Source organism: Schistocerca piceifrons, chromosome 7, assembly GCF_021461385.2.
Source record: "Schistocerca piceifrons isolate TAMUIC-IGC-003096 chromosome 7, iqSchPice1.1, whole genome shotgun sequence".
Taxonomy (NCBI): Eukaryota; Metazoa; Arthropoda; class Insecta; order Orthoptera; family Acrididae; genus Schistocerca; species Schistocerca piceifrons.
Genome location: NC_060144.1, coordinates 310,527,032 through 310,553,880, shown reverse-complemented (window position 1 = coordinate 310,553,880; position 26,849 = coordinate 310,527,032). Strand labels below are relative to the sequence as shown.

The 26,849-nt window shown below is 42.4% G+C and overlaps 1 protein-coding gene across 1 annotated transcript in view; it reads right to left on the bottom strand.

The window, feature by feature from the left end:
• Positions 1–6,888: 6,888 nt before the first annotated feature.
• LOC124805262 (leucine-rich repeat-containing protein 38-like) overlaps positions 6,889–26,849 on the bottom strand; it is a 39,784-nt gene continuing 19,823 nt past the window's right edge. The window contains exons 2-4 of the mRNA XM_047265773.1: positions 22,733–23,091; positions 17,535–19,110; positions 6,889–6,972 (exon numbers count right to left, since the gene is read on the bottom strand). Of these exons, the coding sequence (XP_047121729.1) occupies positions 18,570–19,110; positions 22,733–23,091 (900 nt within the window). The 3' untranslated portion in view covers positions 6,889–6,972; positions 17,535–18,569. The remainder of the gene's footprint in view (positions 6,973–17,534; positions 19,111–22,732; positions 23,092–26,849) is intronic.

Here is a 26,849-nt window from a genome sequence, read left to right as displayed (position 1 = left end):
AAACTGCTGCCCAGATTGATGCTGCAGATGCAGTACGATGCACCACAGCCGTACACCAGACATGATGGTCTTCCCTATCGGGAGTGCCACATGGCCGTCTGCAACCCGGTCTTCCTGCGACCGCACTTTCTAATGACCATCGTTGCCAGCAATCATGTACAGTGGCTACATTCCAGCCAAGTCTTTCTGAAACACTGCAGAAGCAAAATGCAGCTTCTCGTAGCCCTATTACACGACCTCTCTTGACAATTATCTTCATATTAACCTTAAACCACACTCACGCACCATTCATACTGCTAAAACACATTTATAACATTTTACATACACAAAAAGACATAATAACATTTTATGAAAATACTAGAACAGTTTATGAAAAACATTCTATTACTTTAGTGCACTCTAGTGGGCGCAATCGAAACTAAATCACAGTCCCCTACCCAATACTGTCCTCTATTGGCTGATACATAAACTACGTGCGCGTCCAGTCTCGCATCACCATCTGTCACTATCCAGCTGTGAGACACATCTCCCACTTAACCGCTTTCAAGGCAGGATGGGTATACGGCGCTACGCCTCACACAACGCCCAAGCTGAATAGCACATGATGGTTACTGAGAATCACCAGGTAGTTCCACGTAACTGCTAAGGGATATCCGAGCTATGTTCATAGGTGTTGCTTGAAGGTCCGTGTTCAGTGCGTCTTTGTCGCCTTACGGCATTCTTGACTAAATCAACTCAGCACGTCCAGTCTCAAAGGTAACTAACGCTCGTGACCGTTACTCCGTTTATTTAAAGCAAACCTGTATTCCGTGCTCATATTGACGCTACGACTACCATTTTTATACGACTGGTGCGAAGTACAAACAGACATCATCTTTCAGATGTAAAAACATGCCTATGACCTTTCGTTTATGTCACACAGCTGCTTTTTGTTGCTACTATTTTTTTCCGTCGTTGTATTTATTGGTAATACTAAGGAACTGTAGAAGTTGGAGTGAACTTTTAAAACCTGTAATACATTTGTGGGAAGCGTTGTTGAAAAGTGAAGTGCATCTGTAAAGGAAAGCGCGACCAGTTCAATAGTACAGTTCCAGCTTTTGGAATGCTTATTAAATGGTTCAAATGGCTCTGAGCACTATGGGACTTAACTGCTGTGGTCATCAGTCCCCTTTAACTTAGAACTACTTAAACCTAACTAACCTAAGGACATCACATACATCCACGCCCGAGGCAGGATTCAAACCTGCGACTGTAGCAGCAGCGCGGTTCCGGACCGAAGCGCCTAGAACAGCTCGGCCACAACGGTCGGCAATACTTATTAAGTAGGCGTCACTGCAGACATGGGAAGATTTAAGGGACACTATCAGCATCGTAATATTAAGCTATAGGCCACACAAAAATGTAGTAGAAGGGCTCAGGGAACTTAAATTAGTAACCCTTGGTAGAAAGACGACGGTAGTTCTCTCATGTTGGATAAATTTAGAGAAGCGGTATTCAAAGAATACTATGCGACCATTATGCTGTAAACATCACATATCTCTTGTAGGGAGCATTAGAATAATAGCTGAGAAATAGGACACTTACAGAGGTATGTAGATATTTATTTTTTTCCCCCGCTCATATTGCACATGCACATTAAACAGGGTAGATAATCATTATACAGGGTGTAAATTTTAAGTTGCCAAACCAGAATAACTCGAAAAATAAGCTTCACACGAAAAAATATGTAGAATCCAAAGTTGATTATTTTCGAGGGGAACATCTGCTGGTGCTAAAATTAGCCCGCCACCCCAGCCCCTTGGGGTTGAGATGTGCGTCAGCTTTAAAATGTCGAATGGGAACCCCCATTTTTTTATTGCAGAATCAAATTCTACATAAAAAACTACGTGCATTTTGTCTTAAACATTTTTTTTATTCTTGGTAGTTGGTGCTGTAATTCAAGAAAATCCATGTTCTCCTTTTAGCGTGAAAAACGGTTACAGATAAATGAAAAATACTTACTTACTTCGTAAATTTTGATTCGCTAAAACTAAAACTCTCCCTCTCTCCCCATGGAGTGGGATTTGAGAGAGAGGAATTATAGTTTTTCAAATGTTGACCAAAATATTAATTTTTTCCGCAGATTCGGATAAGTTTTGTTTGTTTAGTGGTCATGAGGCCACACAACTTTTAATTATCAAACAAATCAGCTGACAATCTAACTAACCAACCAAACATCCTACTTAATAACGAGTGAACTCATTAACTAAAAGACTAACTGACCCACGAACCTAATTTCTTATTAGATTCGGAGTAATCGCTCTTGTTTGTCGAGAAGTCTCACAACTGGGGTGCTTGCTTGGTTTGAGTCTTTTAGTTTCGGGTGGAAAAACGTAGAAAACGACATTCATAAATTTATTGACTTAAATCCATGGTCGCAGGATCGGCGGGGCAGGTCCTGTGAATTGGCCAGCCAGATCGCCTGACCTTACCTCGCCAGATTTTTTCTTATGGGCTTATCTAAAAGATATCGTTTATCAGGAAACGCCTACCACTCGCGAAAACATGATGCAAAGAATAACAAAAGGTTGCGCTTCAGTTACACCAGATACGTTATCAAGATGTGTGCAGGAAATGACAGTACGAGTCAATAAATGCATGGAAGCTGGAGGCATCACTTTGAACATTTGATTTCATAAAACGGGGAGATGCAAGGGATTTACGGTCAACAAGCAGGCCGAAAGTGAGAGATGAGGGGACTCACTGGAAATAAGCACCCTGAAATTCATTCACTTGTATTTGAAAATGATCAACAATGAAACGAATCAAATCGTTCCTTTTCAGGATCACCAAATTTTAAACGGGAATTGGTTCGTCTTTTCCTCAGTTAGTCTTTTAATTTGTTTACGCTGTGAGTTAATGAGTTATCTCGTTAGTAAGTAGGATGTTTAGTTAGTTAGTTAACTAGTCAAATGATTTGTTTGATAATTATAAGTTGTGTGGCCTCATGACCACGAAACAAACAAAGCTTATCTGAATCTGCTGAAAAAATTAATATTTGGGTCAACATTTGTAAAACTCTAGTTCCTCTCTCTAAAACCCCACCCTATGGGGAGAGGGGCAGAGTTTTAGTTTTAGCGAATCAAAATTTACGAAGTAAATAAGTATTTTTTATTTATCTGTAATCGTTTTCCACGCAAAAATGACAACATGGATTTTCTTGAATTACAGCGCCAACTACCAAGAATTAAAAAAAAAAAAATGTTAAAGACAAAATGTACGTAGTTTTTTATGTAGAATTTGATTCTGCAATAAAAAAAATGGGGGTTCCCATTTGAAATTTTAAAGTTGACTCCCACGCCAGCCCGAAGCGGCTGGGGTGGCAAGCTAATTTTAGCACCAGCAGATGTCCCCCTCGAAAATAATCGACTTTGATTCTACACATTTTTTCGTGTGAAGCTTATTTTTCGAATTATTCTGGTTTGTTAATTTAAAATTTACACCCTGTATATTACCCTCTATCTTTCACTGTACAGTTATTCATTTTTGAGTTCTTACTATGACAGAGTTGAAGAAACGATGCTTGTCCAGTCATTGAAAGTATGTTTCTGGTCTTTATTGGGAATTTTTTTAATTTTTTATTCACACGTCTAGATCCGTAGGACCAAATTGAGGAGCATATCTCCAAGGTCATGGAACGTGTCAGAATATGAAATTACAACATAAAAGTAATAACAGATAAAACAAAATGTTAATGATTGCGAAAAAGTCAATTAAATTTACGTCACTTTAACTCATTTGAGTAGAAACGTGCTCATAACAACAAGAGCGTTGCATTGTTATCTGATCACTGAATCCCATAGCGAACAGATCATGGTTAAGAACTCCAAAGAGCGTATTATTTTGAGTTGTGTAGTTTTTTAGCATTGAAGTCACAGACTGCAATGCGATATTTCTGTTTGTGTCTCTTTTGTTGAAGAAGGTAAGTTTATAACGGTGAGGTATTTTGGACTGTGGCAGTTCTGAAGAATCATTTCAGGGAATTTCGAGTTATGCCAGTTTTAATGAATAAACCGATGTGTTCGATTTCTGTGCTTTGGCCATTAGGAATTCGTTATTTTCTAATTTAATTGTTGTTATTCTTCCTCAGTAAACAAGATACTTTTGATTAAAATATGAACTGTATTATTTGCGATGCTGTAGTGTTGAAATTTTGGCTTCCTTTTCTATAGATCTTTTTTTTTTTTCTCTAACGTATTCATTTACCTCGGTTTTGAAGAAGATATTTTGAGTTGTCCCTTTTCAGGAATATACCCATACATGATATTTTTTGCCCCATTTCCATGTAAAATAATGATATTATCAGCGCATTCGCGTGTCATACTGCATGACAATATAGACGAAGGACATTTTGATACTCTGGAATGTATTAAAGGAAAATAACCCCACGAACCAAATTCAGGTGATGAAGTAGCAAAGGAGGAAAGTAATAAAAACTTAATGAGCTACATTGTCATAGAATTGCGTCATCCATAATTAAATCCCTTAATGAAATAGGGTCAGTTGTCACTGCTACCAGTTCTGAAGGAGACAGAAGTGACACTTGCGCCGTTGCACGTAGGTGAGAAAGTAGACAGGTTAAAGCTTATTCTACTCACTTTCTTTTGCCTGAAGGATTTTCAACATCTCATCGATATAAACATCATGCCAAAGAACTATTATGGTTCTTATTACAAAGTCGTTCTCAGTATTTGCCGAATATTTGAACTGTTCATTATGATTCACTCATTTTAGCTTTAAATAACTATTAAACTTTTGCAATGCAAAACGATACTGTCGTTTGAGTTACTCTTCTAAGTTTGTGAAATGTTTTGTTAAATATATGTTATTTCCAGAAACGTAAGAGTCTGTAGAGATGGACATCAAAAACCTATCAATCAAGACCTATCCTGCACAGTACGTGACTTAATTAGAAATCGGGCTTTATTAATAAGCATGTGTAGACGTTTTATACTAGGCCAATGACAGAACTCTAAAGAACCAACAGGTGTGTGTCTCATCATAATGATAAAAGTGGCCTAACTATAAAAAAGATAGCCCTTGCAGTTAATGTTAGCAGAAACAAGAACACCATTTGAGTCTGGTGTTATATCCATTCTCGTTAGTGCCGATAAATTTGTCTGTCTTAATAATGTTTCATTGTTGTTTCATTGTTGTTGTTAATAATGTTTCATTGTTGTTTCTTGATTTATGGAAAACATTACATTTGACGTCGTGTCAATTTTGTAGCAAGATTCCGATGACGTAGATGTAAGGAATTAATTACACGGTGGAACCAAGACCAACAGGAATATGCTGCAAACTGGGAGAAATGAATTCTTCTCCATAATTTTGAACTGGAAGGTAGCTCGTAGCTACTCTAACATCTGTAAAACTTGTAAGACTAAAAAAGAATGGACATTTTTAAGTCATCATCCTTTCGATTGATGCTGGCAACCATCTGTTCCTAACACGTGGAGATCTTGCCATCTCTCAATTTTAACTTTAGGTCTTTTTCAAATTATTACAGCAAACTGAGGGGGGAAAGGAATTGGGAATACTGGAATGGGAATTACGTTTCGACACTTTCCTTATAATCAATGGCATATATATACACTATATGGCTATATATACAGGGTGTTACAAAAAGGTATAGTCAAACTTTCAGGAAACATTCCTCACACACAAAGAAAGAAAATATGTTATGTGGACATGCGTCCGGAAACGCTTACGTTCCATGTTAGAGCTCATTTTATTACTTCTCTTCAAATCACATTAGTCATGGAATGGAAACATACAGCAACAGAACGTACCAGCGTGACTTCAAACACTTTGTTACAGGGAATGTTCAAAATGCATCCAGCCTCTGTCGCATGGAATCCCTGATGCGCTGATGCAGCCCTGGAGAATGGCGTATTGTATCACAGCCGTCCACAATACGAACACGAAGAGTCTCTACATTTGATACCGGGGTTGCGTAGACAAGAGCTTTTAAATGCCCCCATAAATGAAAGTCAAGAGGGTTGAGGTCAGGAGAGCGTGGAGGCCATGGAATTGGTCCGCCTCTACCAATCCATCGGTCACCGAATCTGTTCTGTTGTTGAGAAGCGTAAGAACACTTCGACTGAAATTTTCAGGAGCTCCATCGTGCATGAACCACATGTCGTGTCGTACTTTTAAAGGCACATGTTCTAGCAGCACAGGTAGAGTATCCCGTATGAAATCATGATAACGTGCTCCATTGAGCGTAGGTGGACGAAACTAAAATGAGCTCTAACATGGAAATTAAGCGTTTCCGGACACATGTCCACATAACGTCTTTTCTCTTTTCTTTATTTGTGTGTGAGGAATGTTTCCTGAAAGTTTGGCCGTACCTTTTTGTAACACCCTATATATATATATATATATATATATATATATCTGTGTGTGTGTGTGTGTGTGTGTGTGTGTGTGTGTGTGTGCTCTAGCAAGATGAACTTTACTATTATATGGGATCTTATTTTATTTACTGTTTTTCATCAGTCTTCTCTCAGGTTTGTTGTGACCCGCCACGATGTCCGCTTCTGTCTCTTCATCTCAGAACTGCAGCTACATTCAGCGTCCTCAGTGGTCATATAGTTGATAAGTATTTTAGAATAAAACATTCCTTCCTACAGCTGCAATCACTGGACAAGATTTACCGTTCTCTGCCTGCGGATCACATTCATTTGCGGGTCACTGTGAAATAGCGAGGTTTTTGCACATTCTCGTCTGTTCTGTTGATTTCAAGCACGTGTTAAGAAATACAAGACGCATGGAGGTCAATGGAGAGGGAAATAACAGATAATTAGAAATGGAAGGGAAAATTAAGTAAAAAAGTAAAGGCTAGAATTTTTTTGAATTTTTTGTTTATTTGCAGTAACGCACGCGCTGCGAAGACCGCGGCCGGAGAGAGACCATGGATCGACAGTCCACCTGAAACACAAAATACGAAAGAATATGTCTGTAGTTCGGAGAACTATACTGTTCTCTTACATTGCACGTAACACCTGTGAGTCGGTTCTATAACCAAGTGCGACTTAATTCCTCTCCAGTACAAGACAATGTTGCATACAAAATGCAGTAAATGCAACTAGAAGAGAATACGTTCGGATGAGAAAATACTGAATGCTATTTAGTGACCTCTGAAAGAGACAGAGAATGGAGAATGCTGAAATATGTCGATATTTTGTCAGATGTTTGACATTCTTACTGTCAACTGAAACTGAAACTCTAATGGGAATCAACAAGTGTGCCAGTCTGAAAATATGAAGAATATCGAATTTTGCGGCAAAGTAGAACCACTGTTTGTATTTGTCATACAGTGATTTTTGTAGACCATTTCCCTTATGGTCACAAGTCTTACATCTAGGTGTGGTATTAAAAACAACCAGTCTCTTAACAACTGGTTTGTGTTAAGGGAATAAAGTTACCAGTTTTGTTACTATTTTAAATGTGTAAGTTGGTTTTCAGAACTTTTCCTAGTTACATATTTTGGATACTGTTTTACGGAACATGTCTTGTGATAGCACTTTACCTTATTCTATAATCCTATTCTTGTTATATCATCTCGTTTCTTGTGGCAGCTAGCGTTTTTTCCCTGGAATGGATTCGTTTCTGAGATATCAACAAGTGCTAAGTGTGGCTCTGTATGGTGTGGTGCTGCCTAACCAACATATAGCTCCCCCCCCCCCCCCCCCCCCATTCTGACTCTGTACCCTCCACATCTTAATTCAGGGCAACATCAGCAGACTCCCTCTCCCAAATTTTGGAATCCATCGTGAAATACATTATTCCCACTCGACTTGAATCAGTCCTCTTGACCAGATGATTTTTATTACACAATAATAAACATTTTTTCTCTTCACCTCTTCGCTGTTTATTAATATTATATTCCATGTACAGCACCTGCATGCTATTTCTACGAAACATCGCACTTTCTAAATAGATTCAGTGCATACAAATCCCCCCACCCAAAACGTTGTCGTATATTGTATCCAATCACACAAGCAGACCTCCAATAAAGCGTCATTTAACATAATCTTTCCTAATATTCGCTTGCGAAATTTTACTCATTCATTTACAGACCAGAGTTTCCGACCTGAAAACTCATTTGCCCTTCTCCATCAATTTATTTTTCAGAATGGTTGTGTCACCAACACGTAATGACCAGGCACGTAAAATTTCTCTATAGAGTCCTCTGGTGCCATTTCTCTGTTGTATCTAGAGATACATCCAATTTTTATTTACGATGTATGGCTGGAATCGACCTAATGAAGGAACGTCTTACACGATGTTCAGTGTGAAAGGGAAACGTATAACTATTTCAAACAAAATGTTGTCTAAAATGTATTTTTATGTGCCCACTAAATCGAGAAGCCTCAAATTCGTCTGGTAGGACACTCCGTCCAATGATATTTACTCACGGTGACAGGAAAACACAAAAAAAGTCCACTGTAGCGTCACAAATCGGCTTCAATGTGGAACCGCGTTGTTATCACGGCTCCATCATAAAGGCCTATAGCATGTCATGCCCCAAGAGCAGTTCTTATTTGATACGGACGCATATTTACAAAATATAAAATACTTGTGCTACGTAACGGTTAGTTATTTCTGCTGTGAAACACACCTACGTTGTCGAAGCCACTATCAAGAAAGGATGAGTTCAGTTTGATACCATAGTACACTCTGCTATCCATTAAACCTAGCCGGCGGCGGTGGCCGTGCGGTTCTGGCGCTGCAGTCCGAAACCGCGAGGCTGCTACGGTCGCAGGTTCGAATCCTGCCTCGGGCATGGGTGTGTGTGATGTCCTTAGGTTAGTTAGGTTTAAGTAGTTCTAAGTTCTAGGGGACTTATAACCTAAGATGTTGAGTCCCATAGTGCTCAGAGCCATTTGAACCATTAAACCTATTTTTTGTGTGTATTGACTATCAAGCAGCGTAATTAATGTCTTTTCTAACCAAATTTAAGAGAGAGAATAGTGGAAATCATACTTTTTTTCGGATGTTTGAGCGAAGCGAAAACAAGATTCCGTTCGAATTTTACCAGCCAAATGAAGAGTGGGAAATGGACAAACGGAGTATCAAATTAACCAGTGCGAGGTCTTGACTTGAAAACATTTTTAATTGCTTGAAAGTAATCAGTGTAACTAAGAAAAAGCTAACTTGTAATACGTCGGAAAATTGAAATACTTGACGAACAGCTACGTAAATGGCTCTAAGCACTATGGGACTTAACGTCTGAGGTCATCAGCCCCTAGAGTTAGAACTACTTAAACCTAACTAACCTAAGAACATCACACACATCCATGCCCGAGGGACGATTCGAACCTGCGACCGTAGCAGCAGCGCGGTTGCGGACTGAAGCGCCTAGAACCGCTCGGTCACACCGCCCGGCGCTACGTAAATGAGGAGATAAAAAGTTCATATCTTCAAGGTGTAGTATTTTGTGTAACAAAAGTTGCATCAGTGTATCAGTGTGATATTTGATTTCTAAAACGGTTTCCTTCGAATCAGGTACTAAATTTGGGACATTTCGAGAACAGCAGATACTAGGAAGACAAATGAGATGTCAAACAGTTTATCTTTTCAAGGCCTGTCTATTTTGGGCATAGAAAGTTATATTGGTGTGTTACTTAACTGCCAAAATTTGCTTCCTGATAATCAAGTACTAAATCCAGGCCGTTTAGATAACAAAAGACGCTAGGAAAGCAAATAAGGTGTCAATAAGAAAACGCTTTGCAAACAAATCTTGGAAAAAAGGAATGCTTGGAAAAGCGGTCAAATTTTCTGTGACATGGTTTGCCTAGAAGTAATAAATAAAACGTTCGAAGTGCTTTTGAATAATGACCGAAATCCTGTACAGCAAACGAGGTGTGTCAAATGTTTCTCTATTCTATTTTCTTTCTTACTTTTAGACTAATCATTTCACAAACATTTGACCGATTTTTTAATTTCTTAATTTTCTAATATTCTACTTGTGCTTGTTAGTTACTTGCAAGATTCATATATCTCTGAACGATGTTAATCAGTTCACAGGATACGCATACATTATTAGTTTCAGTAGCTGGCTACATACTAGCAGTTTTCAAGTTTCTAAATGGCATACTGCACTAATTCAACGTTAATAAACATATTTTAGACATACTAATGTATCTACAATAAAACTGGTTTTCTTAGAGCCAATCAGTTTTTAAATAAAAATTCGTCCACGGAATAGAAGGAGTTGTCCAGAAGAAATAATTTTATGATTAAATTTGCGTCACTACATATCAGAAACTTGATATATATGGCAAGTAACTTCTGCTGTTGTAGTTGGGAATATCGCAATTCTTCTCAAATTGAGATGGATTACTCACGTCGAATTTCATCAAGTGAAAGTGCAGTTAAATGCCAAATTCCCTGAATGGCAAATTTCCTTAAAATAAACTGTTTTTATAAAGGAATGTATTGTTAGTATTAACTTTTGTTTGAGAATAGATCTACTGCGAGGCTATTGCGAGCATTTACTATTGCCTGAATAAATATTTACGAGGGCTGTCCAGAAAATAAGTTACGATCGGTCGCGAAATGGAAACGACTATGAAAATCCGATAAAGCTTTGCAAAGATGTGTTGGGCAGTGTCTCAGTGTGACTCTAGGTAGAATTATGTCGCTCTTTTCATTCCTGAGCTCTTAGTGAGCGCGGAAAGATGTTATAGAAAATGGTGTCTCCCGCCAAGTACGAGGGCCTGGTGAGAATTTTCCCCTTAAGCTATGCAACCAACATTACATAACTGTCGTGCGGTTTCTTCTTCTAGACAATTCTCAGCCTCATTCTGCAGGGGCAATGAAGATGTTCCTGCACCGTTTCAATTGGAAATGTTTGTTTACCCACAATACAGCCCGTAATTGTCTCCCACTGAGTTTCATCTCTGCTCAAACGAACCGCTGGCGATGAAGACAACATTTTGACACAGACAACGAGCTTTAGGCCAGCGTAGAGAATTGGCGGAAAGCACTGGCGGCTGCCTTCTATGATGAGGGTATTGGAAAGTTGGTACAACGCTACGACGAATGTCTGAGTCAGAACGGCGACTACGTAGAGAAGTAGCTGAAAGGTGTAGCTAACTGTTAAAAATGAAACATTTCTGATTTTCACTGTGATTTTCATTTCGCGATCAATCGTAACTAACTTTCTGGACAGCCCTCGTATAATGCATGTCCCATTGTTATAATTACTTCTTTCTTTACTGCATATACTGCCTGTGTAACAGAAAATTTACCGAAAGTATTATCGCACATAAGACCAGTGAGAGAAAATGAGCAAAGGCACTTAACTTAATTAGCTCCATATTCTCAAAGTTAACAACTATTCTTAGAGCAAAAAAGCTTAGAACAAAGTTTCTTACCTTTTTAAGTCTAATCAATATTTATCGCCAAAAATTCAATTATTTGCCTTGTTTATTACTTTCTGCTCCTGTACCACCTGTATTCATTGTAATGTACAACATGCTTAGAAATTATTGAACGTTTTAATATGGCTCTACATCTTCATCTACGTTGAACAAAACTACGCGAGCTTGGCATCATGTTATCTTCTTCCAAACAGTTTCGCAGTCGGGTTCTGTGCTAACCTCGTCAAATACTACCGTGTTGTTAAAAATACAGTTACAAATACACCCACATCTTCGGCGTCCACCTTACGCTTCCGATATAACTGCAATTGTAATTTAAAATTTCATTGCTATTAACAGCTGCTGATAGGAGGTTTCCATTACTAGCGTTTATAAGGACCTTACCAAGGAGGCTCTTCAGTTAACTAATACTCTATTAACATTCTTTTTCTTCTATCTGCCAATACGAATACTATTCTTTGTAATGAATAGAGTTCATATTTTTCCTCTCGGAAATCGGAGCATATTATCAGGTCTCTGGAGGGTTTTCTCTATCTTAAAAGGCCCGTTCTTTCCAAAACACTTACTCTGTTACCCTAGTAGCTGCTTCCTACACGTATTGTACGCATGACCTATTAAAAGGGGTAATACGTTTCTCTACCACATAGCAGAGGTCGAGAACTCCTCACCGCAGATCGCCACTGAGTTGCCTGAATCTGTTATTTGAGCGCCTGATTCGGCTCCAAAACAGAGGACTGCAGTTGGATCTGGGAACGATGCTGAGATATGCTAGCTCTACTTCCATCGCAGGTGCAAGGCTAGCTAAGTTGACCAATGCAGTTCGCCATCTACAGGTACAGAGGATAGCCTCTAAACTCAAGCGGTAGGCATCATCCCTACCAACATTTGCTACTACCTGCAGCCAGCTGCACCAGTTACGCTCAATAGCTGTTGACAGTATCCTTGGACGAGATCCCCTGGAAGGCAAACAGAATGGACACTGACCTTCCTCCCGAACTGCCACCTATTTCCCAATGAGGCTCCTTTTCCCGCATAACGTTGGAGTTCTCAGTGACCATGACACCCAACCTCTTCTCTTGTCCAGGCCTTCACAACGATCAGCCCCAGTCACAACAGACGAGGCATCCAGAGGGTGAGATGTAGTTTCAGCAGTGGACAAGACCTCAGACCTATTTTTAAGGTGTAAGGGACAGCCGTGTGGCCACTGTCCACTTTCGTCTTCTGGCCAGAGATTCATGACCCCACCACTGTCCGCCATCCACACTCAGGTGAACGCATATTGGCCATGTCGACCATATCGGAAGGCACTGCGTTATCAGCAGACGATATAAGCACGAGAAGTACCAAAAGTTTCGTCTCGGGTGTCTCGAAGCCACCCCAGATCATCACAGCTGTCTCAAGCCCGTCAAACATGTCCAGCACAGTTTCCAACAGTTCCTGGACAATCGCCAGTTTCAGTTGCATCCGTCCACAAGACTCACAGACCCCCTCCATCTTTAATCTACGTTCTTATTTACAGAGAGTACGTAATGTATTTCCTCTCGAGCTTAAAAAAGAAACTCGTAGAATCGCAAATACTCTGCATCGTTGATTATGGTGATCCTATCCAACCAAGGACTTTCATATGAGATCTCACTTCGGCAAGGACTTGTGTATGATACATTTGTGATGCACGCTATTTCAACTAATTACCTCTGCCTATCAACGGTCATCATGGCTATGTACTGATAAGCGTAGAAATTATCGTACCCAGCGTTTGCTTCATTGAATTCTCAATCATTGCACTACTTTCTATTTATCTTCAACCTTTACAGTACTAGCTGAACAACACAGCCGAAATATTTGTTCCCAACAAAGTAAAATCCCCTCTGTACCACTACACACATTGCCGTGTTATCTAAATCATTTTCTGTATAAGGAACCCGACTTTGGAACAATCTTCCTCAAAATATTAGAGACATTAAAATTGATTCAGACTTCAAAATTCAGTTAATGACCCACCTTCTACTACAGTAGCTATCTCTTCTTGCAGCTCACTCTCGTCAAACCTCCGTCCCCCACCACTTTTCTCTCCACTCGTCTACAGAGTTCTCTATTGAAATTCTCCCCTTTTCTATCAACAACTGTCACGTTCACTTCAGTGTTCTCCTCTTCCACCATCTCTTACACTTCTAGTAACAAACAAGGCTCCAAAAGTGCTAAACTAATTATATAATTCTTAATGCCTCCATCATTTCATCGTTATTATTATTTCTATTAACAAGGCAAATTATTATTACTGTGATTGTTCTGTAGTATTTTTTGTATGTGTTGTTCCTGGTCAGATGCAAGACAGTGTCTTGAGGACCTAATTTGTTCAGGCTAAATAAACAATAAATAAATAAATATAATCCTAAACCAAGCAGGCGCCTGATGCAGTCTGATATCACTATGCTACAACGTCAGCGCACTCAATACAGAAAAGTTACTAAACACTAGTCATCACAGTTAAACACAAATGCACTCTTCACTACTTCGCAGAAGCATGTGACAACGAAGGATAAACTAAATGCTGTATAAAAACAGATACTTCTGAGGTAACTGAGGGCTGCACTCGATTCGACACCTCGATCTCTACTCGTGCAAATGTGAATGAACTGTGTGTTTCCAAAATTTGAAGCAAGGCTAAGGTAAATTTGGAAAAGGTATAATGCTTCAAGGAGAAGAATTGAAAACTTTGACGTTTAATGTGGTGTCACCGCCAGACATCACACTTGCTAGGTAGTAGTTTTAAATCGACCGCGGTCCATTAGTACATGTCGGACCCGCGTGTCGCCACTGTGTGATCGCAGACCGAGCGCCACCACAAGGCAGGTCTCGAGATACGGGATAGCACTCGCCCCAGTTGTACGGACGACGTAGCTAGCGACTACACTGACGAAGCCTCGCTCCTTTGCCGAGCAGATAGTTAGAATAGCCTTCAGCTAAGTCCATGGCTACGGCCTAGCAAGGTGCCATTAGTAACATTGCATGTATCTAAAGAGTCTCACTTGTATCGCCACAATCTCCAGATGTACCAAAAGGATGGATTAAAGTTAAGTATTCCAGCAGCTACGTAATTTTCTTTATAGCATTCATTACGTATCCTGTTTCAGACCTCACGCCCATCTGCGTGAGCGTAGCGCGTGCCTTTCGGCTTCCTCTCATTGTGTCTAGGCTGTCTTGTCTAGACACAACATTTAATATATGGTATCGTAATTATCTGAGGCAGAAAGGACTTGGAAGATGTTGAGTGGAATGGATAGTGTACTGAAAAGAGATTATAAGATAAGCATCATCAGAAGTACAATAACACTAATGGAATGTAGACAAATTAAATGAAGCAATGCTGAGGGAATTAGATTAGGAGGTGAGACACTAAAAGTGGTGATGGCTGAAATAACGAGGATATAGCATGCAGATTGACTGCACCACAAAAGACATTTCTGGAAAACAAGAATTTCTTAACATTGGACATACAACGAGGTGACAAAAATCATGGGACAGCGGCATGCACTTGTACAGATGGCGGTAGTATCTCGCACAAGAGGTATGAAAGGGCAGTGCTGGAGCTATCATTTGTACTCAGGTGAGTCTTGTGGAAAGGTTTCCGAAATGATTATTGCCACACGACGGCAATTAGCAGACTTTGGAACGCGGAATGGTAGTTGCAGCTAGACGCACGGGAAATCCATTTTCGGAAATCGTCAGGGAGTTCAATGTTTCGTGGTTGACAGTGTCAAGTGTGTCTGGTAGAATACCAAATTTTAGCCAGTGCCTCTCACCAGGGACAACGCAGTGGACGACAGTCTTCCCTTTGTGACCGAGAGCAGCGGTGTTTGCGTAGAGTTGTTAGTCCTAACAGACAGCGTGAAATAACCGCAGAAATCATAGTGGGACGCATGACGAACTCATCCGTTAGGACAATACGGCCAAATTTGGCGTTAATTTGCTATGGCAACAGGCGACCGACGCGATTGCCTTTTCTAACGGCACGACATCGACTGCAGCGCCTCTCGTGGGCTTGAGACCATATCGGCGGGACCCTAGAGGACTGGAAAACCGTGGCCTGGTTATAACAGTCCCGATTTACGTTGGTAAGAGCTGATAGTATGGTTGGAGTGTGCACAAACCCCACGAAGCCATGGATCCAAGCTGACAACAATGGACTGAGTTCTCTGTCAGACTGAACCGATCATTGACTGGAAATTGTTATGTTCGGCTACATGGAGAATATCCGCGTTCATTCATGGACTTCCTGTTCCCATACAGCGATAGAACTTTTGTGGATGGCAATCCGTAATGTCACAGGGCCGCAGTAGGTTACGGTACACTTGTTCGCCCACTGCTTGAATACTGCTCACCGGTGTGGGATCCGTACCAGATAGGGTTGATAGAGAAGATCCAACGGAGAGCAGCGCGCTTCGTTACAGGATCATTTAGTAATCGCGAAAACGTAACGGAGATGATAGATAAACTCCAGTGGAAGACTCTGCAAGAGAGACGCTCAGTAGCTCGGTAGGGGCTTTTGTTGAAGTTTCGAAACATACCTTCACCGAGGAGTCAAGCAGCATACTGCTCCCTCCTGCGTATATCTCGCGAAGAGACTATGAGGATAAAAAGCAGAGAGATTAGAGCCCACACTGAGGCATACCGACAATCTTTCTTTCCAAGAACAATACGAGACTGGAATAGAAGGGAGAACCGATAGAGGTACTCAAGGTACCCTCCGCCACACACCGTCAGGTGGCTTGCGGAGTATGGATGTAGATGTAGATTGGTTTGAAGAGTAATCTGGACAATTCAAGAGAATTATTTGGTCATCCTGATCGACTGACATGAACCCCATCGAAAATTTCTGGGACATAATCGAGAGGTCAGTTCGTGGGCAAAATCCTGCTCCTGCAACACTTTCGCAATTATAGACTGCTATAGCTGAAGCATGGTTCAATATTTCTGCAGGGAACTTCCATCGAGCCGGCCGTTGTGGCGGTTCTAGGGGCTTCAGTCCGGAACCGCGCTGCTGCTACGGTCGCAGGTTCGAATCCTGCCTTGGGCATGGATGTGTGTGACGTCCTTAGGTTACTTAGGTTTAAGTAATTCTAAGTCTGGGGGACTGATGACCTCAGATGTTAGGTGCCATAGTGCTCAGAGCCATTTTTGAACTTCCATCGACTTGTTGAGTCCATGCCATGTCGAATTGTTGGACTACACAAAGTAAAGGAGGTCCAACAAGAAATAAAAAGTATCCCATGACTTTTTCACCTCAATGTAAATTTGAATGTTGAGAAGCCTTTTCTGGAGGTACTTGTCTGGACTGCAGCCATGTGCAGAATTAAAATGTGTATAATATCGTTATAGACAAGATGAAAATAGAAGCTGTATGAATGTAACGCTGCAGAATGATGTTAAAGATTAGATGAATAGGTCGAATAATTAATGAAGAGGAATAGTTAGAATATGGTGAAAAGGAATATATTGCCTGACTTGACTAAAAGAAGGTTCAAATGGTTCAAATGGCTCTGAGCACTATGAGACTTAACTTCTGAGGTCATCAGTCCCCTAGAACCTAGAACTACTTAAACCTAACTAACCTAAGGACATCACACACATCCGTGCCCGAGGGAGGATTCGAACCTGCGACCGTAGCGGTCGCGCGGTTCCAGACTGTAGTGCCTAGAACCGCTCGGCCACCCCGGCCGGCGACTAAAAGAAGGGATCAGTTGATTGGACACATCCTGATGTGTCTAGGAACAGTCAGTAGGGTATCTGAGGGAAATATGGGTGGCAGCTGGAGGTGGAGGGTTAAGGGTGGGCGAGGGGGGGGTTGAAGTAAAAATTATAGATAGAACCAAGGCTGTACTGCTGTAAGCAGGATTTAAGCTGCGACAATTATCCAGATATCAAGAGAGTTATGTACGATAGACAAGTGTGGGGGCCGCACAAAATCAGTCTTGGGACTGAAGGTAATCACTGCAAGAAGAAAAAAAACCAAGTCAACTGTTGCAGAACGTGTCAGTGGTTTTTCTGTAGGACAGAGCAGTGGATAGTTGCGTCAGTGGAGACATCTTCGATATAACTTACTGGTGAACTGTTGCTGAAGACCCGGTCTTGAGAAGTGTAGCCAGCTGTAGGCGAGACAGTCGTGGTTGTGTTGACACGGATTTGCGCTTCCACCACGGTGCAAGGTTCTGCGTGCACCACGACACGCTAGTCTACACACTGGATACTCTTATTCGCCTTAGTTGTTGGAGCCGCAGCGGCAAGCGGTCTTCGGATTAGTCAGGAATCCCTCGATGCACATTTCAGTTGATGGCAGATGGTCGGCCGGTTAGCCCCTCAGCTACGATTTGGATACTTGTGCACCACCACAGCACTGCAGGCCAGGGAATGGTTCAGGACTGTATAGGACATAACTAGCGGTTTCTGAAAGTGTACCCTGTCAAGGGGTGCCAGCTGAAGGCGAGACAGTCGCGGCTGGTGTTGACACGACATTTCTCTTCCACCACGGTGCAAGGATCGGCATGCACTACACGCATACCGCGACGCGTCATGTCTACAGACTGAGCACCGAGTGCGATGCAGGTCTGCCTGTCCCCTCACCCACCCTTGACAATATTTCCACTATGACCGAGATCTCGTTGGCCATATAACTGAGCAGACCTTCGCACCGGGACATACGAGATCTCAACCGAGCTGATGTGGTCAGACCGACCGAGACTTCAGGGCCTTGAAAAGGAGTAGGAGTTGGAGGAGGAGTTTTTGGAGCATGTTGGAACGGATACCGCGTGGTCCGCACTTCGTTTGCTCGGTGTTCGGAGCGACATGTGGGAGAGGACGTCCGTGGACTGGGTGAAGTGCGTTCTGATGTACTTGCTGGTGAGTAAAACCACGGAAAACCCCACCCGGCGGTACCCGGGAGCCGGACTGAGAGCACAGGAAACTGCACTGGCTCTCCCTTCCAGCACAGTGTACTCTCCTGTAGCGCGTGCGCCACTGCGTTCGAGGTGACACTGGATGATCGAGTGCGAGGAGAGGACAACTCGTCTCTATGGCCGATCAGGACCACAAAGGCATTCTTAGGGGAGGTAGCTCGAATGTCGAACAGGTCGACAGCTTTCAACATGGTTCTTCGAGCAGCTTTCCGTCTCCAGACTCGACGCCTGGCCGAAAGTCATGGCCAGACCTCTTACATAAACTGAAGAGGACAGCTGCTAATACAACCGCCAGTATTACAACGAGAGGTACTATTGGAATGGGGGCAACTAACTGGATCTTTTGAACGATATCATCTTGTGAGTGTGGTGGAAGGCCTGCATTGCTAGCAGTGGTGGTAGTGGTGGTGGCGCCGGTGCTGGTATTTTTTGTGGCACTTGTTTGAACGTCGCAGTATACTCTGAGACGCGGCCAGTATTTGTGGAGGTCCTGGGTAACTTGACCACAAGGCAGAGCGTCATTGCCGCGTAGATCCAACCCACGCAGCTTCCGAAGACGCCTCAGCAGTTGTGGGTCGAAACTGGTGAGCCCACAGTTCCGCAGGGAGAGGTGTTCCAGCGACTGGCTGCGGAGGGCAACCAGCTGGATTTGTGGATTATCGTCCAGGACCAGCTTATTCAGTTGGTCGTTGCAAGCGATGCTATCTTCATCAAAAGATTCCAGGCTGCAAAAGGAAAGAAAGAGTTTTTTTAGCTGACAATGAAAGAGAGCAGTCTAGGATATTGCGGCAGTAGTCAAAAGCGTGAGATTTCGTACGAATGCTATTTATAAATTAACCTCCGATTGCGTGTTAAATATACTCATAGCTTCATCATATTAGCGTAGATGGAAAAGGTGACTTTGAAGATTCAAGTTGCTTCATTCAGTTCGCTGTGGCATTCGCCAGTGTGTAAGCTGCCAATGATTGAAGTGGACGGTTTTAACACTTGTCCCGACAGTTGCGAGGTATGTTCCGTCATTCGCTTCCCGCTGCAGAAAGAGTCAATACTACCGAGATTCGTCGTCAGTTTTGTAGTGTGTAGGGAGCCGGCGTTTGATGGTTCCATGAGAGAGCACTGCAAGAAATTCAAAGCTCATCGCACAGATCTGCTTGATGAAAGTAGTCGAGAAAGGCATTCACGGGTGACTAATGAACATACTGACGAAATTGTGCATGCGAGGCTAAGATTAACTTTCCGAAGTTTATCAAGATGTGCCTTAGATTTCGAGGAAAATCCTTTTCAACAGTATCACAGAGAGATTAGGTTAACACAAGTTTTCGGCACGGTGGGTACCAAAAAGACTAAGCGATGTCCGCTAAACTAAAAGAATGGGTTCGGCTTTGATATTCTTTTAACTCTACGAGGAAGGGCAGCAGGAATTTCATAGCAGACTCGGGACTAGCGATGAGTCGTGGATGCAGTATGTGAACTCTTTCTCCCGATAAGCCCAAAAAATTCAAGGAGACGCTGTCAAACCGAAAACAGGGTTACAGTTTTTTTTATCGTAAAGTAACTTTGGCAACAGATTTCGTGCAAGTAACGCGTGAGAATACTGTGACGTCATAGGTTTGTTGCGACATACTTGCGAAACTCCTTAGGTCAAACCAAAACAAGCGGCGTGCGATGATTGCCGAAGGAATTAAGCTGCTTCACGACAATGTGCGATCCTTACTGCGAACCAAATTAAAGGAAATCTCAAACTTCTTGGCTGGGATACTTTCTAACATCTGTTCTGTTGCCCTGACATAGCGCAAAGGGACTTTCATCCCCACCCCAAGACGAAGACGCGGCATGCTACTCAGTACTTCACGATCGACTGTGAGGTCAAGGATGCTGTAAAGAACTGGCTGAAGCACCGGACGGCACCATCCTTTGATGCAGGTATAATGAAGCTGGTGCCACGGTACGACAAATGTTTGAACTTGGATGGCAACTGTGTGGAGAGGTAATGTGAACATGTAAGTGCAGATTGCTTACAAAAAAGTTAACTGTTTTAAAAAAAGAGTCGATCGTAGGTTAATCTACGAAAAGTACTCATATAATGCGGAGGTAAACAGTACATGCGGTACCAAAGTTGCTCGTAACGTTTGACAATGTTAGCTTCATTCGCCCTTTAACTATCGAAATGTAGGCTCCTGATACAACTTTTGGAACGGTATCGTGCGCTTAAATGGCGAAACAGTCACGGTCCTGCGCTTTGCCGGGAAATGGGCTGGCCTGCCCAGTTTTCCTCTGGCACCTACTGAGTCTCTCTGTGTGTCTGTATAAGGCAGTTTTTCAATTTTATAAGTTTGGTAGATTCGACTGGTGGATTCCGTAGAAATGTTGGAACACGTGAGGCAATACTGACCATACGACTTACCTTAGAAGAAAGATTAAGGAAATGCAAACCTACGTTTCTAGCATTTGTAGCCTTAGAGAAAGCTTTTGACAATGTTGACTGTAATACTCTCTTTCAAATTCTGAAGGTGGCAGGGGTAAAATACAGGGAGCGAAAGGCTATTTACAATTTGTACAGAAACCAGATGGCAGTTATAAGAGTCGAGGGGTATGAAATGGGAAGCAGTGGATGGGAAGGGAGTGAGACAGGGTTGTAGCCAATCCCCGATGTTATTCAATATGTATATTGAGCAAGCAGTAAAGGAAACAAATTGAGGTCACATACTTCCAGGACAGCAAATGAAAAAAAAGAAACATACAAATGGATTTGAACACAGGTACTACATTGAGACCTTGTGCCCTTTTACACTGCGCCAGCGCTTCACTTGATTTTACACCGATCGGGCGGGTTGACGATGTCGCGTCGAAACTTTGACCGTCATTTTAATGTAAGCTACTGAGAGTTGGCACCTAGGCCAAAATAAAGTTCTCTTTATGGTTCAAATGGCTCTGAGCACTATGGGACTTAACATCTGTGGTCATCAGTCCCCTAGAACTTAGAACTAGTTAAACCTAACTAACCTAGGGACATCACACACATCCATGCCAGAGGCAGGATTCGAACCTGCGACCGTAGCGGTCACGCGGTTCCAGACTGAAGTGCCTAGAACCGCACGGCCACACCGGCCGGCAGTTCTCTTTATTTTCGCCGTACTTTCACCTCGAGAAGTTTAGACTGTATCAGAGAGCGACCTATGGTTGGTTCCCCTTGAGAGACTTTCTTTCTGCTAGTATCATATCAACTTGCACCACTTGTTACGGAGCACCCTGTATATCCAGTATAGTTCAAACTTCGCCGTGGATTCTGGCATCTGGCACAGGTAACATGTTGATATTTCTAAGGGGTGTGGTTTGAGGATATGGAGATGAAGAGAAAGTGGAATTTGCTTGTGTGAGTACGTTGCTGAGGACCAGAGGAAAGGTGGATTGTTGACTGATTAGTTTGCTGGATGCGTACTGGGAAGGCGGCGTTGGGGTGGGTAGACTGCTGTGGCCTGTTGTGGGGTTGTAAACCACTGAGAGCTATGGCGGGACGAAATCTCTCCGTCGTTTTTAGGTTCCCCGTTTAATACACAATACACAGTGGGTATTTGAACGTCGTGGGATACACTGCTTCTTCACCCCCCACAGTGGTTCTTAACACACAGTAAGTGATGTTTGTACCAAGTTTGATTGAAATCGGTGCAGTGGTTTAGGAGGAGATTTGGAACATACATATATAAATATACACACATATATACTTCTTTTTTGTAATTTGTATGGATGCAACACTGTTTATTCATTTGCCTTTCCGTTTAATTGTACGTATTCTCAATAAAAGTTTTGTGTATGGATTAATGTAATAGATGAAAATGGGACAAAATATTACATTATGTTGTTATGGTTCATTCCAAACCTGACATTAATGAGAGTAAAAGGTATGTAAGTGACATCGTTAAAGGCAGAAAGGTGTAAGTGGCAAGCAGATTAGTCGTATAAACAGTACTGACTACATCATTCTCAATTTAATTCACTGACATTGCATAATTAATAACCACTGTATTTTGTGGCTATTGCAGGCAATGTAAAAAAATGAACATAGAAATTTAAATCTGATACAGACTTTGGAGACCATTGTCGCAGATCATGATTTTGCCACCTACACCTTTTTTCTTCTAACCGCCTCTTCGAAGATGGGCCCCAGAAGAATTTGCACCTTTTTCAACTAATTCCACAGACAGAAGGTGGAACGCAACGAGAAAACTGAGCGCGACAGCTAAGAATATTATCCGTATTCTTCCTAAAAAAAACAAAAAAAAAAACAACGAGGGGCATGACAGGTATCTACTCTGGTGAGCTTAAGTAAGATGAATCAGTGGTACTCACTTGTTGGCTGATAGATCCAGCACCATCACACTCTTCAGGGGACAGAGGTCCGAAGTGTAGAGAGACGTGATCCTGTTGTTGTTCAGGTAGATGGACTTGAGGTCGGCCAGTCTGGACGAGACGAAGTGGATGTTAGAGACGCGGTTTCCGGCCATTCTGAGGCGGGACACGCCCGTCGGTAAGTTCAGTGGCAGGCGTGAGCAGCCAACGCAGCGGTACGTGTGGGCTTTTTCGTTCCAGCACTTGCACTGCATCGGACTGGACGCCGACACACTGGCCAACAGCCAGACTGCCAACAGCAGCCGCCAACACTGCGACCGGGCCACCACAGATGGGACATCAAAGAGCAGATCCATTGTCTGCAAAAAACAGAGAAGGAGGTTCGAGGAGCTGTGGCTACTGTCACGACCGGCTTCAAGACGCGAGAGCCCGTATCACTGATGACCTACCGAGTCCCGTAATCAGCAATATACATGGTGTTACAAAAAGGTACGGCCAAACTTTCAGGAAACATTCCTCACACACAAAGAAAGAAAATACGTTATGTGGACATGTGTCCGGAAACGCTTACTTTTCATGTTGGAGCTCATTTTATTACTTCTCTTCAAATCACATTAATCATGGAATGGAAACACACAGCAACAGAACGTACCAGCGTGACTTCAAACACTTTGTTACAGGAAATGTTCAAAATGTCCTCCGTTAGCGAGGATACATGCATCCACCCTCCGTCGCATGGAATCCCTGATGCGCTGACGCAACCCTGGAGAATGGCGTATTGTATCACAGTTGTCCACAATACGAGCCTGAAGAGTCTCTACATTTGGTGTCGGGGTTGCGTAGACAAGAGCTTTCAAATGCCCCCATAATTGAAAGTCAAGAGGGTTGAGGTCAGGAGAGCGTGGAGGCCATGGAATTGGTCCGCCTCTACCAATCCATTGGTCACCGAATCTGTTGTTGAGAAGCGTACGAACACTTCGACTGAAATGTGCAGGAGCTCAATCGTGCATGAACCACATGTTGTGTCGTACTTGTAAGGGCACATGTTCTAGCAGCACAGGTGGGGTATCCCGTATGAAATCACGATAATGTACTCCATTGAGCGTAGGTGGAAGAACATGGGGCCCAATCAAGACATCACCAACAATGCCTGCCCAAACGTTCACAGAAAATCTCTGTTGATGACGTGATTGCATAATTGCGTGCGGATTCTCGTCAGCCCACACATGTTGATTGTGAAAATTTACAATTTGATCACGTTGGAATGAAGCCTCATCCGTAAAGAGAACATTTGCACTGAAATGAGGATTGACAGACACATTGTTGGATGAGCCATTCGCAGAAGTGTACCCGTGGAGGCCAATCAGCTGCTCATAGTGCCTGCACACGCTGTACATGGTACAGAAATAACTGGTTCTCCCGTAGCACTCTCCATACAGTGACGTGGTCAACGTTTCCTTGTACAGCAGCAACTTCTCTGACGCTGACATTAGGGTTATCGTCAACTGCACGAAGAATTGCCTCGTCCATTGCAGGTGTTCTCGTCGTTCTAGGTCTTCCCCAGTCACGAGTCATAGGCTAGAATGTTCCGTGCTCCCGAAGACGCCGATCAATTGCTTCGAACGTCTTCCTGTCGAGACACCTTCGTTTTGGAAATCTGTCTCGATACAAACGCACCGCGCCACGGCTATTGCCCCGTGCTAATCCATACATCAAATGGGCATCTGCCAACTCCGCATTTGTAAACATTGCACTGACTGCAAAACCACGTTCGTGATGAACACTAACCTGTTGATGCTACGTACAGATGTGCTTGATGCTAGTACTGTAGAGCAATGAGTCGCATGTCAACACAAGCACCGAAGTCAACGTTACCTTCCTTCAATTGGGCCAACTGGCGGTGAATCGAGGAAGTACAGTACACACTGACGAAACAAAAATGAGGTCTAACATGGAAATTAAGCGTTTCCGGACACATGTCCACATAACACCTTTTCTTTATTTGTGTGTGAGGAATGTTTCCTGAAAGTTTGGCCGTACCTTTTTGTAACACCCTGTATACCCTTTATTTTTAAACTTACAATGTTGGTGCATAAGTTCATACCGTTTTATACACGTTTAATAAACATAACAGATACATGTAACAGAGACTTTACTCATCAATAATAGGGGAACTCGGAGCGGAACGGGATACTTAATTTTTAACAATTTCTATATAATAAGGGAACACAAGGAAACACTTCTTAAAGTGATAAGAAAACACCTTGTAGTGTAACCTAATGCACCTTGTTTTAAAATCACTTAAAACAATACATTTTGCATTTTTTTACAATTTTTCAAAGAAAGTCTTGCATATTTCCCGTTCCGCCCAACCCACGGGGCAGAATGGGATAAGAGTATTTCTTGTTACATTATTGCATAAAAGTTGAATTTGAATTATTAATATCGTATTAAACTATGACAAAATGTTGTATAACAGGCAATTCAGACTAAGGAATGTGTAATTTAAACAATTAAAAAGTAATTCTTCAAAATAAGAAAATATTTTAATGTCATTCTGAAAAATGTTCAATGCTTAATAACCACCAAACAACTAACTACTAGCCCTCTCGACAATAGTCACAAATCAGTATTTCCTCTTCATCTTCACTGTCTATGCCAGCACATGAATTGTGTGCCCACTCTGGCATGCGACCCAGCCCTCATTAGAAACGGAGTAGAAGTCCCCACAGTAGAGACACCCAGCATCCTTTCTCTCTGATTCTCTCTTCTCCATCATCTTCTTCCTTTTATTTTTCTTAAGGTCTTTGATGTCCTCTGATTTGGTTTTCTTGGGTGTAAAGTTTGATATTTTTGCCTTAAGTTGCATTGCACCTGACGTCTCTGTCCTGACATTGTTCATATTTGTGCACCTTCCTCCTTTCTGTAGGCCTACTTTACGTGCGACAGCATTCTGCAGTTCCTTCTTACAAGGAGAATCTGTTAATACGACGGTTTTTCCTTTTCATCTTGTAGTCCGTCGAGCATTTTGACAGATAAGTGGGATTGGAATGACAGCCTCGGGCGATATCTGGAAAGCTGAGTTGTCCGGTGAACATAGCTGGTTGGGAGAGTCTGGCATCCATGAACATCCAGGCTGGGTTTGCTTTCTACTTGCATCAAAATATGACGGTGCAGAACGGGACACTATCCCATTCTGCCCCGTCCCGTTCCGCCCCAAGAGCACTTTTGATGTTAACAACTTTTATGGAGTGTAATAACTGACATATTTAAACGCATTAAATAACTTAAATCTAACAAATGCCATGCACTTTAAAGGAATGTGTCATTTTAGGGTATACAATTAACAATTAACAGCTTACCTGGCGTTGAAATTCACCAAACGTCAGAACAACGCAAGCGGTAACGTGACGGACAACAATTCACTTAGATCTCGCACTTCAAACTAAATCAGAATGGCTGCCCTCACTTCCCTTCCATTCGGAGAAATAGTTACATGCCCATACAACAGGTTGCAACACTGTCCAGTCTAGAAAAGAGCAATTTCCCATTGTGCCCTGCTATCCCGTTCTGCCCCGAGTACCCCTGTATTACCTTTCACTATTTACAACTGTCTCCCAACGCAGGGGTAACTTTTCGATTCCGCGACTGTAGAGGTCACGTGGTTTTGAGGCGAAGAACTCGTCGAGCCATGTTCGGGGCGCATTTTCATCCAGAAAGGTAATTCCTTGAGAGTTGCTTGATAGAGAGTTGATAAGGTGGGTGCGGAATGACTTGCCAACTCCTGCATATTGTTTTTCGTCAGTCTAGCAGAGTACGGTCGGGCGTGATCGTTGAGCAGCGTCGCTTCACGCAGTCTTCCTGGTCGTTGTTCTTGGACTGCGTCTGCAAGACGTCTCAGCTGTTGACAATAAATGTCAACAGAGGTGGTTACAACTCGGGGAAGCAATGCGTAGTGCAACACACCGTCACCGTTCTACCAGAGACATAACATTATTTTTTTGTGGATGCGCGGAGGTCTTTGTGTAGGAAGTTGATGCTTTGTCTCGGCTCGGCCATTACTTCCTTTTCTTTGTGTTAGCATAAAGGCACTATTCCTCGTCAGCAGTAACGATAC